This window comes from Anabrus simplex, chromosome 5 (assembly GCF_040414725.1).
Source record: "Anabrus simplex isolate iqAnaSimp1 chromosome 5, ASM4041472v1, whole genome shotgun sequence".
Taxonomy (NCBI): Eukaryota; Metazoa; Arthropoda; class Insecta; order Orthoptera; family Tettigoniidae; genus Anabrus; species Anabrus simplex.
The window spans coordinates 245,476,024-245,492,380 of record NC_090269.1 but is presented as its reverse complement, the minus strand read 5'-3'; the positions used below and the strand labels follow the sequence as shown (position 1 = coordinate 245,492,380).

General features: G+C 39.6%; 2 protein-coding genes across 4 annotated transcripts in view; one reads left to right on the top strand and one right to left on the bottom strand.

Annotated features, from left to right (window-relative positions):
* Window positions 1-16,357, bottom strand: part of LOC136873952 (DNA primase large subunit) — a 97,133-nt gene that overhangs the window by 11,563 nt on the left and 69,213 nt on the right. For all 3 annotated transcript variants that reach the window (XM_067147344.2, XM_067147346.2, XM_068227607.1), the window contains one exon: window positions 13,978-14,555. In XM_067147344.2, coding sequence (XP_067003445.2) covers window positions 13,978-14,555 — 578 coding nt within the window. The remainder of the gene's footprint in view (window positions 1-13,977; window positions 14,556-16,357) is intronic.
* LOC136873953 (magnesium-dependent phosphatase 1) overlaps window positions 1-16,357 on the top strand; it is a 207,717-nt gene that overhangs the window by 134,678 nt on the left and 56,682 nt on the right. The window lies entirely within an intron of this gene.

Below are 16,357 nucleotides of genomic sequence, written 5' to 3'. Positions count from 1 at the left end.
TTTTGCTTCATAACAGCAACGTTCTGGCTGCCATACCACTTGCACGTTCCACAATGCTGTCCGAAACATATGACATTAAAGTTGGTATTCGAAAAACTTAAATATTGAGAGCATGAGTGGCAAATTTGCAGATATTTGAAGGTCAATGGATTGCTGCTGGGACAGCAAAAAGACTACACAAAATTTCTCTGTTTCCTATGCGAACAGGACAGAAGGGCACAAAAGAAACATTAGGATACTATGCATTGATCTGAAAGGGAGCAACTTCAACCAGGATCCGAAGTCAAGTCTTGTTGACCGCGAAAAAAATTTTAATTCCACTCCTGCACATCAAATTGGTCGATGGAACAGTATGTTAATGCATTAGACAAAAATAGTCCATGCTTCAAATATTTATGCACAAAATTTTCCATTCCACCCTTGCACATCAAATTGGTCAATGGAACAGTATGTTAACGCATTAGACAAAAATATTGTATGCTTCAAATATTTATGCATGAAATTTTCCAGATTATAAGATGCAAAAGTCAAAGAAGGGCGAAAAAATTCATGGAACGATGACTAACATTGAGGAAGATGCATGGAAAAATTGTTGGCCCCGTGGTGTAGGGATAGCGTGCCTATCTCTTACCTGGAGGCCCCAGGTTCGATTCCCAGCCAGGTCAGGGATTTTTACGTGCGTGAGGGCTGGTTCAAGATCCACTCACAGACTACCTGATTACAATTGAGGAGCTATCTGATTGTGAGATGGCAGCCCCGGTCTAGAAAGTCAAGAATAACGGCCGAGAGGATCAGTCATGCTGACCACACAACACCTCGTAATCTGCAGGCCTTCGGGCTGAGCAGCGGTCGCTTGGTAGGCCATGGCCTTTCGGGGCTGTTGCGCCATGGGTTTTTGGGGGGTCATGGAAAAATTCCTTGACAACATGAAAATGTAAGAAACATGTTGGTCAAGTTCAACCAACTCAGTTGTAATATGTACCTAAAGGTTAGTTTCTTAGCATCACATCTGGACTACTTCCCTCCAAATTTTGGAGCCGTAAGTGAAGAGCAAGGAAAACATTCCACCAGAATCTCAAAGATGCAGAACGGCACTACCAGGGACGTTGGGATGTTAATATATAAATATGATAGCCTGTTACTGTTGGTCAACTGCGTGTGACGACCCTTCCAGAGGGCAATCACAAACTTCAAAAATATGCAAATTCTACGTGAAATGGAAAAATACAACTGAGTAAATGTGAGTAAGCTTTGGATTTATGTATTATTTGACATCACCACGTTAACATGTGGTTACTCGCATGGTGAGCGCAGTGCTCACCTCCGTAGGATATTGCTGTTTGGAATGTCACAAGACCTCTTCTTTTGAAACTCCTTATATCTGTCAAACAGTCTGTTAGGAAGGGGAGGTGTCAGTCATTTCCATTACATTTGTAAACAAAGACCCTCAGTCCATTATAAGGTACGACAGTACATGTTTGGTGAACGGTGCACTCAGTAGCGAGTAACAGTGCTACTCAAATTTGCGCGTTGTAGTAAGTTTTATCTTATGCTTGTATTTAGTGTGAAATTATTATACTGTAACTGTTGTTGGTGTATTTATACAACTTATAATGGCATCCACTGATCAGATACTTTCATGGTTGAGTGAAACAGTGAAGAAAGTGAACTTGAGCAACGATAGTGATGGTAATGAAACAGATGGGGTTTATGAAAGTTATCATAACTCTGAAACAGAAGTGTCAGCAAGTTCTGAGGAAGAAGATGATGATGATGATGATGATGATGATGATGATGCTTCTTGTTTAAAGGGGCCTAGCATCTAGGTCATCAGCCCCTAATATTACAAAATGAGATGAAATGTAATGACAATTTAAAAGTCCAAAATCATCCACTGACCAGAATTCAAAACATGATGAAGAATGAACAGGTGAATATGAATTTAAAACAATCAGTGGATCTGGCCAGCAATGCCCAACATTCCCAGAAACTATTGTAAAACAATAGTATTACTGACCAAAGGACTGCTTCTAAAGCACAATCCTGAATCGATTCATTTGAAACAAATATTTGAGGTTCCCTATGGGAAACAACATCTTTATCATCTGAATCGATGATGCGAGTTGTCTAAAGGGGTCCAAAATCGAGGTCATCGGCCCCTCATAATGGTACTTATCGCTAGTAAAGTAGAACCATGGTATTTGTCATGTTGTGGTACTAATCAAAAGTAACGTAGACTCGCAGCATTCCACACATTATGGTACTACTCACAGGTAATGTAATACGCGCATGTAACGCAGACCTATGGTGTTTCTCACATTGTGGCACCTCTTACAGGCAACACAGACCTATGGTGTTCCTCACATAGGTGTACTAATCACAGGGACTCGTACACTATCCCATGGTGTTCCTCACATAGTGGGTACTAATCATACGACAACGCAGACCCACGGTATCGCTCATCTAGTGGTGCTAATCACAGGCAACGCCCAGGCCCATGGTGTTTCTCACATAATGGTACTAATTACAGGCAAAGTAAGCCCGTGGTGTTCCGCATATAGTGGTATTAATCATGGGTACTGTAAATCTCATCCTTATTCACACTCTGTTGCTACTAATCACGGGTACTGTAAATCTCATCCTTATTCACACTCTGTTGCTACTAATCACAAACCTATTGTGTACCTAACATAGTGGTACTACTCGCAAGTAAAGGCGACCTATGGTGTTCCCCGCATGATGGTACTAATTACAAGTAGTCTGATGGTTCTAATTTGATCATCCCTTGGTCGCCCCTTTTAGACACCTCAAGACAGACAGGGGATACCGTGTGTGTATTCCTCGTCTGCGTCCCCCACCTACAGGGGGTTGAGGAAGAAGAGGCAGTTTCGTTGGTTGAAGGCCACATTCCCTTCATTTTAGGAAGGGATGGGATTACCAAGTGGGGCCTCCATAATCCCCCTACGAATATTCGAACACGGAGACAATTTGGTGTCACATTTACCTGGAGTGAAAAGGAAAGCTTGATGGCCTTTATCAAATGGATAATGGTGCAATCAGTGTGGTAAAACAACTAACTGAGCCAAATGCCAACAGAGGGCGTAATATTACATACCTCAGTGCCGTTAGCCATCGATCTTTTGGAAAATCACCATACGACGATTGTTGGCACACTCAGGGAAAATATGATGATGATGACGGTTGTTGTTTAAAGGGGCCTAACAGCTAGGTCATTGGCCCCTAATGGTACGAAATGTAATGACAAATTAAAAGACCAAAATCCTCCACTGACCAGAATTCAAAACGTGAGGACAAAGAATGAATGGATGGATATGAATTTAAAACAATCAATGGATCCGGCCCACAGTGCCTCACATTCACAGAAACTGACGTAAAATAATAGTATTACTGACCAAGGGACTGCTTCTAAAGCACAATACTGAATCGATGATGCTTGCAGTCTAAAGGAAACCAAAATCCAAGTCATCAGCCCCTCATAATGGTACTTATCGCTAGGAAAATAGAACCATGGTATTTGTCATGGTGCGGTACCAATCAAAAGTAGCGTAGACTCATGGTTTCCACACATTATGGTACTACTCACAGGTAATGAAATTCGCACATGTAATACAGACCTATGGTGTTTTGCACATTGCAGCACCATTTACAGGGCATCGCAAACCTATGGTGTTCATCACATAAGTGTACTAACCACAGGTACTAGTACTATCCCGTGGTGTTCCTCATATCGTGGGTACTAATCATAGGCAAGCCAGAACCATGGTGTCGCTCATATAGTGGTACTAATCACAGGTACTGTAAAAGCCGACAATGCACTCTAAGTGGGGGGCTGATGACACGGTGCTCCTGCGTGCTATTAATCACAAACCTATTTGATACCTAACATAGTGGTACTATGCGCAAGTAAAACCGTCCCATGGTGTTCTCCACGTGATGGTACTAATCACAAGTAGTCTCATGGTTCTAATACAAACATTCCTTGGTCGTCCCTTTTAGTAGCCTCTCACGACAGGCAGGGGATACCGTGGGTGTATTCGTCATCTGCATCCCCACCCACAGGGGTTGTGTGGTTGGTCCGCAAGAGGTATTTTATTTCCCTCAAATCCGGCAAGCCGGTTAGGACACCCTATCCGCCACCTGGGTGCGCCACGTGGGAGTATCACCTCTCCCCCTGCTACGCCCACGTAGTAGGTTCGTGGTCAGGGAAAATAAACGTGACATTCCCCCTTCCTTTGCTGATGTCAGAGGGAGACCAGTTTACAGCAGCATGTTTGGTTATGGGGAAAAAGTGCCTCTTGATGTCGTATGTTTCAAAAAGAAATAAAAACATATTCAAGCTTTCTACAATGCACAACGATAAAATTGATCCAGATAATGGAGATATGCAGAAATCAGACAACTTTACTAAAGGTGCAGTTGATGAAATGAAATGTCGTATGGCTTTTAGTGCCGGGATATCCCAGGACGGGTTTGGCTCGCCAGGTGCAGGTCTATTTGACGCTCGTAGGCGACCTGCTCGTCGTGATGAGGATGAAATGATGATGAAGACAACACATACACCCAGCCCCCGTGCCATTGGAATTAACTAATTAAGGTTAAAATCCCCAATCCGGCTGGGAATCGAACCCGGGAGCCTATGAACCGAAGGTCAGTACACTGACCGTTCAGCCAACGAGTCGGACGGTGGAGTTGATATTGTCGATGAAATGAAGAGCCTATATTCAGTAGCGAGTAAGTTGCAGGTGGCCGCTCACTATTTTCTTTTCACCTTTGAATATTGCTGCTATAAATAGCCAAATCATTTATCACAGTAACATAGGTCATACTGAGTCACGGCTCGAGTATCTGAAATGTTTAAGCAGAGAGAAATATAGTAAAATCAAACTTGGTTACACGATCATCAAATGTAGGCCTAAATCTGGATACAATTTTAAAATACAGATAAGAAGAGAAGCTGGTTAGCCTGAAGTGGAATAGCAGCAACAGCAAGTTCCTCTTGGGGTGGAATGTCAAAAGTGCATATACTATCCACGCAAAAAGTACAGGAAAACACTACTCGATGTGTGCAGTGTGCTGTGGCCATTTGCAAAGAACATAATGTAGTAATGTGCAAATAGTGTTCCAGAAATGATGCTGAAAGCAACCAAAGTGAAGACTGACTGCAGTAAAATGTGAAGTGATGATTAACTGTGTAAAATGTTTGTTTCCTATTATGTTGGTTTATATGTTTGCATAATTTCGTTTATACTAGCATATTCCTCCTATCAGATTTGTTTAAATTTAAGTATTAGGGTTCTTAAAGGAATAACTATTTCTTTACATGTAAGTTTTTATGTTCCTGACAAATAACTTTCTCAAACTGGCATACTAAAAATACCTCCACTTTTATATGACCTTTTAACATAAAATAGTACTTCTAATTGGGAAAAATTTAGCAATACACTTGACAGCTTCATAAAAGAGATTCCTCCAGAACCAGAATCTTATGACACTTTTGTTGATGCAGTATCGAGAGCCTCACGTTTATCAATACCCAGAGATTGCAGAACACATTACTACCAAGGTTTAACTGCTGATGCAAAAGTCTACCCAGAGAAGTACCTTGCCCTCTTCGAAGTAAACCCTTTCAGCAAAGAGACAATTTCAGCCGGACATGACTTACTCTCTTCAATCTCAGACAAAAAAAGGAAAACTTGGTTGAAACTGATGGAGGAAACAGATTTCTCAGTTAACAGTCAAAAGGTTTGGAGGCTTCTGAAAAAACTGAACAGTGACCCAACTAAATGCTCAGTCCATGCTAATGTCACAGCCAATCATATTGCTTCACAGTTGCTTAATAATGGCAAATCACGATCAACTATTAGGAAATCAGAGTCAAAAACTGTGACGAGGGAATCTGAGGCTATCAGTACTTTAGCCAGACCATTTAATCTCACTGAATTAGAAACTGCTATTACAATGTGCAAAAGTGGTAAAGCTGCAAGTTTGGATGATATCTGCACTGAACAAATAAAGCACTTCGGTTCTGGAACAAAGTTGTGGCTCGTGGAATTATTCAACAAATGCCTAGCATCATCCAACATCCTAAAGATTTGGCGGAAGGCACGGGTGATTGCAATCCTAAAACCAGGAAAAAACCCTGAAGATCCAAAAAGTTATAGACCAATATCTCTTCTATGCCACTTGTATAAAATCATGGAACGAATTATTTCGAATCGCCTTACTGAAGTTATTAATCCACTTCTTATCCCACAGCAGTCAGGATTTAGACCTGGAAGAAATTGCACCTTCCAGATTTTGCATCTAACTCAGCACATTGAAGATTGCTTTGAGTTTTAAAAAAGTCACAGGCGTAGCATTTGTTGATCTCACAGCAGCGTATGACACGGTAAACCATAGACTCCTGTTAAAAAAATTTCACAGTCTTACTAAAGATCTTGAGTTAACACGACTGGTAGCTACACTTCTTCATAACCGCCAATTCTTTGTTGAATTTCAGGGTCGGCAAAGTCATTGCCGAACTCAAAAGAACGGCTTACCTCAAGGAAGTGTACTGGCACCTTTGTTATTTAATATAGACACAAATGATCAGCCACAGCCTCAAGACACCAAAAGTTTCATCTATGCTGATGACCTTGCTCTCGCTGTCCAGTCAGATAGTTTTGAAGCAATAGAATGCACCCTGAAAGCTGACCTAGAAGAACTCGGCAACTACTATGATCAAAACCAACTTGTGCCAAACCCGAGCAAAACCCAAGTTTGTGCATTCCATTTACGACATCGACAAGCCAACAGGAAACTCGTTGTGACATGGAAAGGAGCTACGCTAGACCACTGCTTCCATCCCAAATACTTGGGCGTTACTCTCGATTGCAGTCTCACCTTCAAGGTGCACTGTATGAATGTAAAACAAAAGGTCTCTTCCAGGAACACACCCACAAACTGTTAGAACTACTGCACTAGCCTTATGTTACTCCGCCAGTGAATATGCCTGTCCAGAGTGGTACAAATCTGCCCACGCAAAACAGATTGATGTGCCACTCAATGAAAGCTGTAGAATAATTACTGGTGTCCTGAAGCCAATTCCTCTCGAGAAAATAAATTACCTTGCCGGTACTGCTCCTTGTGATGTCAGGAGAGAGGTTGCTGCTAATAACGAAAGGCTTAAAACAAATCTAATGCCTTCACATCCACTCTTTGGATACCAACCTGCCCAACGAAGACTGAAGTCCAGGAAAGCTTTTTTAACATCTTCAGAACACCTGGAAGGATGATCGGACAAAGTCAGGATTACAAAATGGAAACAAAAGACCCGTGGGCTCTTGAAATGGATAGAACCATGGGAGTATTACCTCCCAGTCACACCGAGGACTGGTTGACATCGAGGTCCTTAAACAGACTTAGATCTGGAGTGGGTAGAACCAGAGCGAATCTACAAAAATGGAATTTCCCCATCTATACGGCCTTTTGTGACTGTGGTGAACTTCAGACAACCGAACACCTGCTATGCTGCCCCCTGTGTCCATCAAACTGCACAATGGGAGACTTGGTGCTGGCCAATCCAAATGCCCTTGAAGTGGCCAAATTTTGGGCTGAATCAGTGTGACATCTGTATGGCAAATATTGTTGAAGACCTTTTACTTGTATATTTGTGTATATAGTTTGTTTCTTTTAAATGTAGTATATTATTCTATTGTACTTCTGATTCAAATAAAGAAAGAACATAAAAGTGAGTGCTCCACTCACTAGCGAGTAACAACACACGAAAAGACCTAGAGAGTAACGCACAACTTTCCAATTGGCTCAACATTTTTTTTAACTACCTGCTCTGATAAGCAAACATAATTATAATTATATAATAAACTGCAAGAAATAAACTTTCTAATGCTGAAAGATAACTGGAATCAATTGAGTAGTTCCAGAAATGCACCATACACAAACGCACACACAAACTTTCTATATTGATAATATTAGTACAGAAAAGCAAGATTTTCATTGTTACTAGGATTAAAATCTACATCACAAGTACCATTAATGAAGAAAGCAAGAACTCTGATCTTTTGAGGAATAATAATAATAATAATAATAATCGTATGGCCTCAGCTACCGTGTGCAGACATTTCAATTTAACGCCATCTGGCTGTCTGCTTGTCAATTTCGACGTTCCGTTTTACTCTAGGCCCACTAGATGGCAGACCGAGTAAACCGAAACTCTCTTGAGCGTCTATGGCTGAGATTTTAATGAATTTTGTCGGTTAAACACCAAATGTGTCACCAGAGATCTTTTACATGCTGAAATCATATGACATGGAGTGTCGAATGGATTTTTTCCGACCTTCAAAAATCTGACTACCTCTGCCGGGTTTGAACTCGCTATCTTGTGATCCAGAGGCCGACACTCTACCACTGATCCACAGAGGACTAAGGTTGCAGAATGAAAAGAGAGTAGGGTCATGGAAAATGAAATACAGTCGACTCTCGATAATTTGAAACTCAAGGGACCAGAGAAAAAGTTCAATTTACCGAGAGTTCAAAATAATAGGAGTTCAAGTAACCAAGAGGGAGGGAGGGAAAAATTCAAATAAACAAGAGTTTCACTTATACTTACTCATTTCTTTCACAACATTTGTACAATTATGAAATGTTCATACAGAAATGTTCATTTTGGAAAAAAGTCCGTAATTTTCTTTTGAGTGAGCGACTTCCATTTATCATGGTCCAATGAATTTTCTTTAGTGGTGAGAGCTGAGAAGAAATCGTCACTTGTGTCCGTTCTGAGGGCGTAGGAGCATAGAAGTCCCCATCCTGAGTCAAAATTCGTAAATTTTGGCGTCTCTGATGACTGTTCCACGTTTTTGGTTTGCTTAAACCCGCACTTTCTGAAGCAGTTATAAATGGTGATAGGGTTGACATTTTTCCAGACCTTATCATCATGATTATAGTGGTCAAAACTGTTATGTTCGCCTTCTCACCTTTTTTGATGCTATCCAGCATAAGAGAAACAATTTCTCTGCAGTAGAGAGTTCTTAAATTTTGAATAATGCCTTGGTCTAATGGTTGCAATCTTGATGTCGTGTTGGGTAGAAAATCAATTTTACGTGGTCTAATGTTGGTGGGTTATTATGCACGGTGCAGTGGTCCAAAAACAGCAAGATTTTGCGTTTTTCCTTTTTCATGTCACTGTTAACCGAGGTCAGCCATTCATTAAACAACTCTATCGTCATCCATGCTTTTTTGTTTGACCGATAAGCTGTGCGCAACGATTTTATTATTTTGAAGCAGCGTGGTTTGGCAGATTTCCCTATAATGAGTGGTTTCAACTTTTGAGATCCGTCCATGTTACATGCTAGAAGGACAGTTATTCTTTCCTTGCTCAGTTTCCCTCCATGACTTCTCGCCTTTGAACGTCAGGGTGCGATCAGGAAGACATACAAAAAGCCGGGTTTTGTCTGTGTTGAATACGTTCCTTGGGTCATAGCCATTCAAAAGTTCATTTAGTTCGTCAATTCATTCGGAACAAATGGAACTATCCACGCTGGCACTCTCTCCGCATATCTTTTTAAATGTGTTGGCGTGTCGGTTTTTGAAATTTGAAAGCCACCCCTCACTTGCTGCAAATCCTTTAATCCCGAGAGACTGCGTAAAAGACTTGGCTTTTTCCTTTAACATGAAACCGCCCAGGGGAACGTTTTGTCCTCTACACTGACGAATCCACTTAAGCAAGCACTCTTGAAGACGGGGAAATTCACCCTGACGTGACCTATTTCTACTCGCACTTAAGGCACTTTCGGTGACGCGATCTTTATTTTTCAAAATCATCGACAATGTTGATGGTAAAATACCGAACTGTTTGGCGACATGTTTTTTTAACTGTCCATCCTCCACAGCTTGAATCACATGCTTTTTTTCACTTATGGAAAGACACTTGTTCCATTACACAAATCAAATGTTAACATACTGTACCACACTTTAACGTTTGAAAGAAGACTCACGACTGCAAACTCACTCATACATCTCATTATTGATGTAAACAAACGACAGGTCTGTGCACGATAACAATACATACTGTAATCACCGACTTCAAATTATGGAGAGTAGGGAAGCCTGCCATCAAATTATAGAATGTCGGTGAGCAAGATGCCATTCCTACAACTTCAAATTACCGAGGAGACCAAATAACATTGATTTTTTTCAATTTATCAAGTATTTTTCAAGGGACAAGGAACTTCAAATTATCGAGAGATTCAAATTAACGAGTGTCAAATTATCGAGAGTCAACTGTATATCTTAAAACTGAAAGTGTAAAAACAGAACAAATAAAAGGACAAGAAACAGACTAATCAAGTGCAGGTATTTATGAAAATAAACTTTATTAATTGTGTTCTTTAATATTGATGTCAGCAGAAATTTTTTTATACTCCTGGCATAGATTTGCGAGAATTGTGGAAATTAATTATTTTGGAACTGGAGGAACTCAATATGAAAATTATTTTCCACTACCATAAATCCAAAATAATTAACATTAAAGGTTCAGTGGATTCTGGAAAAATGTGCAGTATGATCACATCAGTCACTTTGCTTAGTATTAATAATACAAAACTTACAGAAAAGAATTACATCACCCACATAAAAACTTTCCCATCTTCATAACCACATCTCATGCTTTGAAATAAGAGAGGAATTTAAAAGAAGAGGAGTCACTGACCTTAGTGATAATGACAAACACACTGTCTCCTATCCCACACTTCTTTCACGACAACTGGCCGTATAAACCACGGCCCCGGAAAATATCCAAGGGTGGAAACTGTACAAGTACAGTAGAACCTCGATTATACGTTCACAGAAACTACGTTTTCCCAGATTACTAGTTCAAATTACATGGTCCCGCGAGCATCCTACTTAAATCACATTGTAAATATCCCGCATTATCCGTTCCTTGAAGAAACGATTTCCTGAATCAACCGTCCAGAAATTTCAGTTCCATCAACGCTTATCCTCAGTCAAGCGTTTTTTCAAGAAACTGTATCTCACGAAAGGATGGCTACAGTATGCTTATGTATCTTGGTGTTAACGTCCCATCGTTGTGATAATTAGAGTAAGTACTGTACTGGAAAAGTGATCGGCGGTGAACTTTCATAAGGGACCATCTTAGTATCGCATTCGGGAGGTATTATTCAGAAAATCGTCGTAAATCATAAAGGAGAGAATGGCCACAACAATTTGAAGGAGGCAGAGCATATTTCGACAGCTCTACTTGAAGACGGAACGAGTTTCGTCAAATGTTCATACGTGTAAAAGTCTTCGTTATGTACAGGGTTAGATGTTCTTTTTTCGATATTGTATAGCCAAACAGGTTTTCGGCACTTCTCTCAGGGCACTGTATAGTCACCGGACTTTCAGGCAGGAATTGAAACCGCTCCTTCTTAACACAAAATTCAGTATTTTAATATTATTGTATATGAATATGTTATCAAGACCAGAACAGATGTTTACCTTGTATACATAAAGCCATGGGAGGTTTTGTGATTGCCTATTACTGTTTTGGTCCCAATATAAGACTGGGAATTTTACGTTATTGTGTTAAAATGTTATAAAAAACGTAGCTCATATCTTTGAATAAAAAACGTAGTTGTTTTATCTGCGCACGCTACATTTAAAACGTTTGCATCATTTCCCACTCGTACTGACTTGTACAGAGAGTACGCTTTTCAGCTGAGCTCAAGGTCACTAATAGCCGTAATTTCTGAAGTTTTGATTATATTTCTCTCTTTCCAGTTTGATTGTGATTAGTGATGGGCAGAATTGAATATAATACATTCGAGAACCTTTGAGAATTGATAATTACATCCAAAACCATATTCTCGAGTTCAATATAACCTTTAAAAGTTGACGTAGGCCTAATTTATGCCGTACAAGATGTCCAGAAACTGACTACGAACAGTACAGCGGTGACCAAATTACAATGGAAGATTAAAAAACGGGATTTCGTCATCCTGATGGGCGCTTCTAACGTGTTTTATTTTATTAGATTAGAGAATTAAAAACTACTTGTGGTCGATTGTCGTTTGGCTTGGCATTAATAGATTTTTTGAAGAGCTTGGCTGATCAAAGTTGCTGAACTGAAAGAAGTTTTCATGGCAAACTGACGAAGTTTCCCCTGTAAAACTGAATGTAAAGTTTCAAGATTTTTAACTCGCATGCCGGAAATTAATGTCTGAAGCTGGCCCTGCAGTCTACCTCCCCTGCCTCTCACCTGGAGGGCCCGGGTTCGATTCCCCACCAGGTCAGGCATTTTTACCTGGATATGAGGACTGGTTCCAGGTCCACTCAGTCTACGATTACCTTTAATTGAGGAGCTATCTAGTGGTGAGACAGCGACCCCGGTCTAGAGAGTCAGGATTAATGGCCAAGAGGATTCATCATACTGACTATACATCACCTCGTAATCTGCAGGCCTTCAGACTGAGCAGCAGTCGCTTGGTAGGCGAAGGCCCATTGGGGCTGTAGTTTAGTTTGGTGTAGGAATGTTTGTAAGATTATAATTATATATATTTTTATTTTTGTGACATTTGGCCAAATTTTTTATGTTTATTTGTTCCTGGATTTTCCTTTTTCCCATGTTGTACTTTTCTTTTTCTGTGGTCTTGCTAAAAAAGGAGAATCGAGGTTCCACTGTATATCCCATTGTTTCCACAATCAGTAGATATATGCATTGTTTCATCCTAACAAATGTTTCAGGATACAATTTGACAAATGTAATTTGATAACAAATGTTTATCCATCAGCTTTAAAAGAAATCTCAATGCGAAATTTGCAGTAAAGTGGCATGATAGTGGTAATTCACAACTGTGTAGATATTTTGGTTTTGGGGCCCTATTTTGTGATATTGCAATTGTTTTATCCACATATTATTAGTCAGATCACTTAAGTTTGTAAACATTAGCAAAAGTAAGCTCTGTTTCTAACATGTTGTGATTATCGTGGTCTCCTGTGATAAGGAAGAGGAAATAATGTTGTTGTTTGTCCAACCCTTGTCCTGTTTCCCTACGGGGTCTGGTATGAGGTGAGATGAATCTGTTGTGGTGGGTTTTTATGACCGGATGCCCTTCCTGATGTCAACCTCATCAGAGGAGTTAATGAGATGAATGACGTGATATATGATAGTAGTGAGAGGGTGAAACCCGGTGCCGGCACATAGCCTACTCCTGTCGAACAGCACCAAGGGGTCTGTTCAAGGCTTAACGTTCCCATCCGACGGACGAATCACCATCAACAGCGTCATATGCCCTCACTCCATATGACCACTGCGGAGAGGTTTGGAATTTAATCCAGACTTTTGGCATGCAATTTAGTGATTAGAAATTATATACCACCACCTCCCCTACCCTGCCGTCCAACATTGATGGTGAAATTTTTTTCGACCAACGGGACTCAAACTGGCTAACCTCAGTGTCAGACCATTTAGACTTCAGCACCTTAACGATCATGGCCACCAGGCGAGCTAAGGAAGAGGAAATAATACCACACAATTCAAGTCCTATTGTCTTGTTGTGAAGCCCTATAAGGGACAGGTAGAATATGGGAATAAACAAGCTGTTCAGCAATAACAAAACCTTAAGATATTCAACCTCTTGTAACCGAAAAGTTAACAAGAAATAAATCAAGATTCATTTCATAAATGAAACAAAACTAATGAAACAAATCAAAGGACCTTATCTGTAAATATTCCTTAACTACAGAGAGAATGAAATTTAGTAATTGAAATAAGGGAAAATATGGATTTAAGGTAAATATATCTTTTAATACTTCCAGAAGTACAATCCTTGAAAGGGAAGAATATACTCGATAAAAGAAAGAAAAAAAACATTACAAGATAAAAAACGAACAGATGGTACAAAGATATTGGAAAATATAGAAAAGGAAAGGAAAATAAACAATAAGAAGACAATGCCATACCTGCAAAGCCCTGCAGCTTGCTACCATATAATGATATCTGCCACCTTCCAATCCATACATGTGTCTGATACTATAATGAAAACGTTTAGCATCCTTCTGCCAGGAATGGCAGCAACCATCACAGTCATTTGATTTTGGTAAAGAATATTCACTACTCCAAAATTCAATAGCCTCTTCAACTGGCATTCCAATGTCTTTAAGAAACAAAGTATACTGACGGCGCCACTCATGGCTCAGCCTGTGGCGGGTTCTTAACGTGCGATGTAAGTGAGTCATGCACAATGGGAAGAAGACACTTTCGGTATCTACATCACATGCTTTCAAAACAACTGGAGTGATGTGTGCTGGACTGCTAAGAACCAGCTTCTCTAGCTCTTTACGTAATTCTCTTATTCGTGGATCCTGGGAAGCTTCTTTGAAACATCCAGTATTAACCAGCTGCTCCATACCAAACACTATATGCTTTTCAAACAACTCAAGCAAGAAGATCTTAAAAACTCCACAAGGAATGTCAGCAACTCCATCTTTCAATGATACTTTACGTTGTTTTACAAGTGAGAGGCACAGAGTAAATGGAGCTGCAACACAAAATTACAGGTTGTATTCATAGTCGTTACAAGTGAAAATAAAGGGACTTAAAAAAATTACAGCAACAGGTAACAGCTTACAAAGAAACATTTTTTTAATGTCTCACCGACACAGATATGTCTTCTTTTTACAAATAAAAAAGTCTTATACTGTCCTCCTTTCAATACAAAAATCCATCTATATTAGATGGAATAATGTCTACACATATTTCACCCTATCTAAAGACCATCTTCAGTAGAAGCTAAAATGTTACATGCATATGCAAACAAATAAAAACACTGAAAAATGTGTGGAATTAAAAGATAATGATCATGATTAACATATTAAAAACACCTGTGAATATTGAGGTAGAAAAATGATCTTGTCTAAAAGTTCCTCTGGTTAACATAAAACTTGCTAGTCCTTTTTTTAAAGTAGAAATCTGTGTTGCTCGATGTTGTGAGACCGCCAATAAGGGGATAATGAGTGCGCATCATCTGCAATGGGGAAAAAAATAAGGAATGAACAGGTGAAACGAAATAAAACAATATATCGCATGACAAGATGTGTGCTGGATGTCACTTGGTCTGGTTCAGTCCATGATTCCCGAATATGGTGAAGCTTTGATGTTTGCAAAGTAATGACAGGCAATCATGCAAATGCCCTTCTTGGGGATGCAGGTTATGGTATTGCACCATGGCTTATAACCCCATACCGAAGTCCTGAACCGCAGAACAAACACCCTACAATAAGTATATAACAAAAGAGAGGGTGATAATAGATGTTTTGGGCAAGTAAAACAACGCCTTCCAATACTTCAGATTAAAATACGATAGCCACAGAGAAAGTACCGTTAGTTATTTTAGACTGTTTCATTCTGCACAATGTAGCAGAATACCTCAGGGAAGAAGATCACAAAATTCTTGAAATTGTGAATGCAGATAAAGAGGTCGTACAAGTTGATGATGGGCAGGTACACGAGAGAGAACAACAAAAAAAGGGATGAAATGGCAAGGCTGCTACAAGGATTGTAATCTTACTTAAGTACTTGTCAAATGTGTTCCTTTTAATAATATTACTTATAATACGTTGAACAGTCATCTCATTTTTAACCCTAGATTAGTCTTACACTAAGTATTTTGTTATACATATAATTATGGCTTTCAAACCGTGCTCTTAACAAGTGATTGAATCTTTTTTTTTTTTTTTTTTTTTTTTTTGCCAGGGCTTAAGAGTATGTCATTCTGTGTTTGGGTCCTGATACTACCAATACTACAAATTCTTCCTTTTTATTTTTAAAGTAAGCATGAGAAAACCATTAATGAAAAATCTGTTTCCTGAAATATGTTTTTAGTGATTTCAAATTTAATACAATTAACATTGTTACATTCAAAATTACCTACCCCTGTCCAGAAAACTAGCTATTTTTGACTTATACTCTTTTTAAGTCATGACACAGAAGAAAATCCCCAGCAATTTCACAGTGTACGCAACAATAGAAATGTAAAAGAAAGTTACACAAAGAAAGTCACAAACCAAGAAAATACACAGCAAAATATTGGAGTCGGAACAGAATTCCACCTGTTAAATCTATTTGCCCAATGACCGTTACATTGTGTTCCATTGACACCCGCACATCGGCGGCGCCGTTTGCGATGGTGCCAAGATCATCAGGTCTAGACTGACGAGGAGTGGGATCGAGTGCTCTTCTCAAATGAGAGCAGATTCAGTCGGAGTAGTGGTCCTAGATGTATCCTAATCTGCCGAGAGGTGAGAACACGTAATGCACCCAGGAGCATTGTTGAACATTATC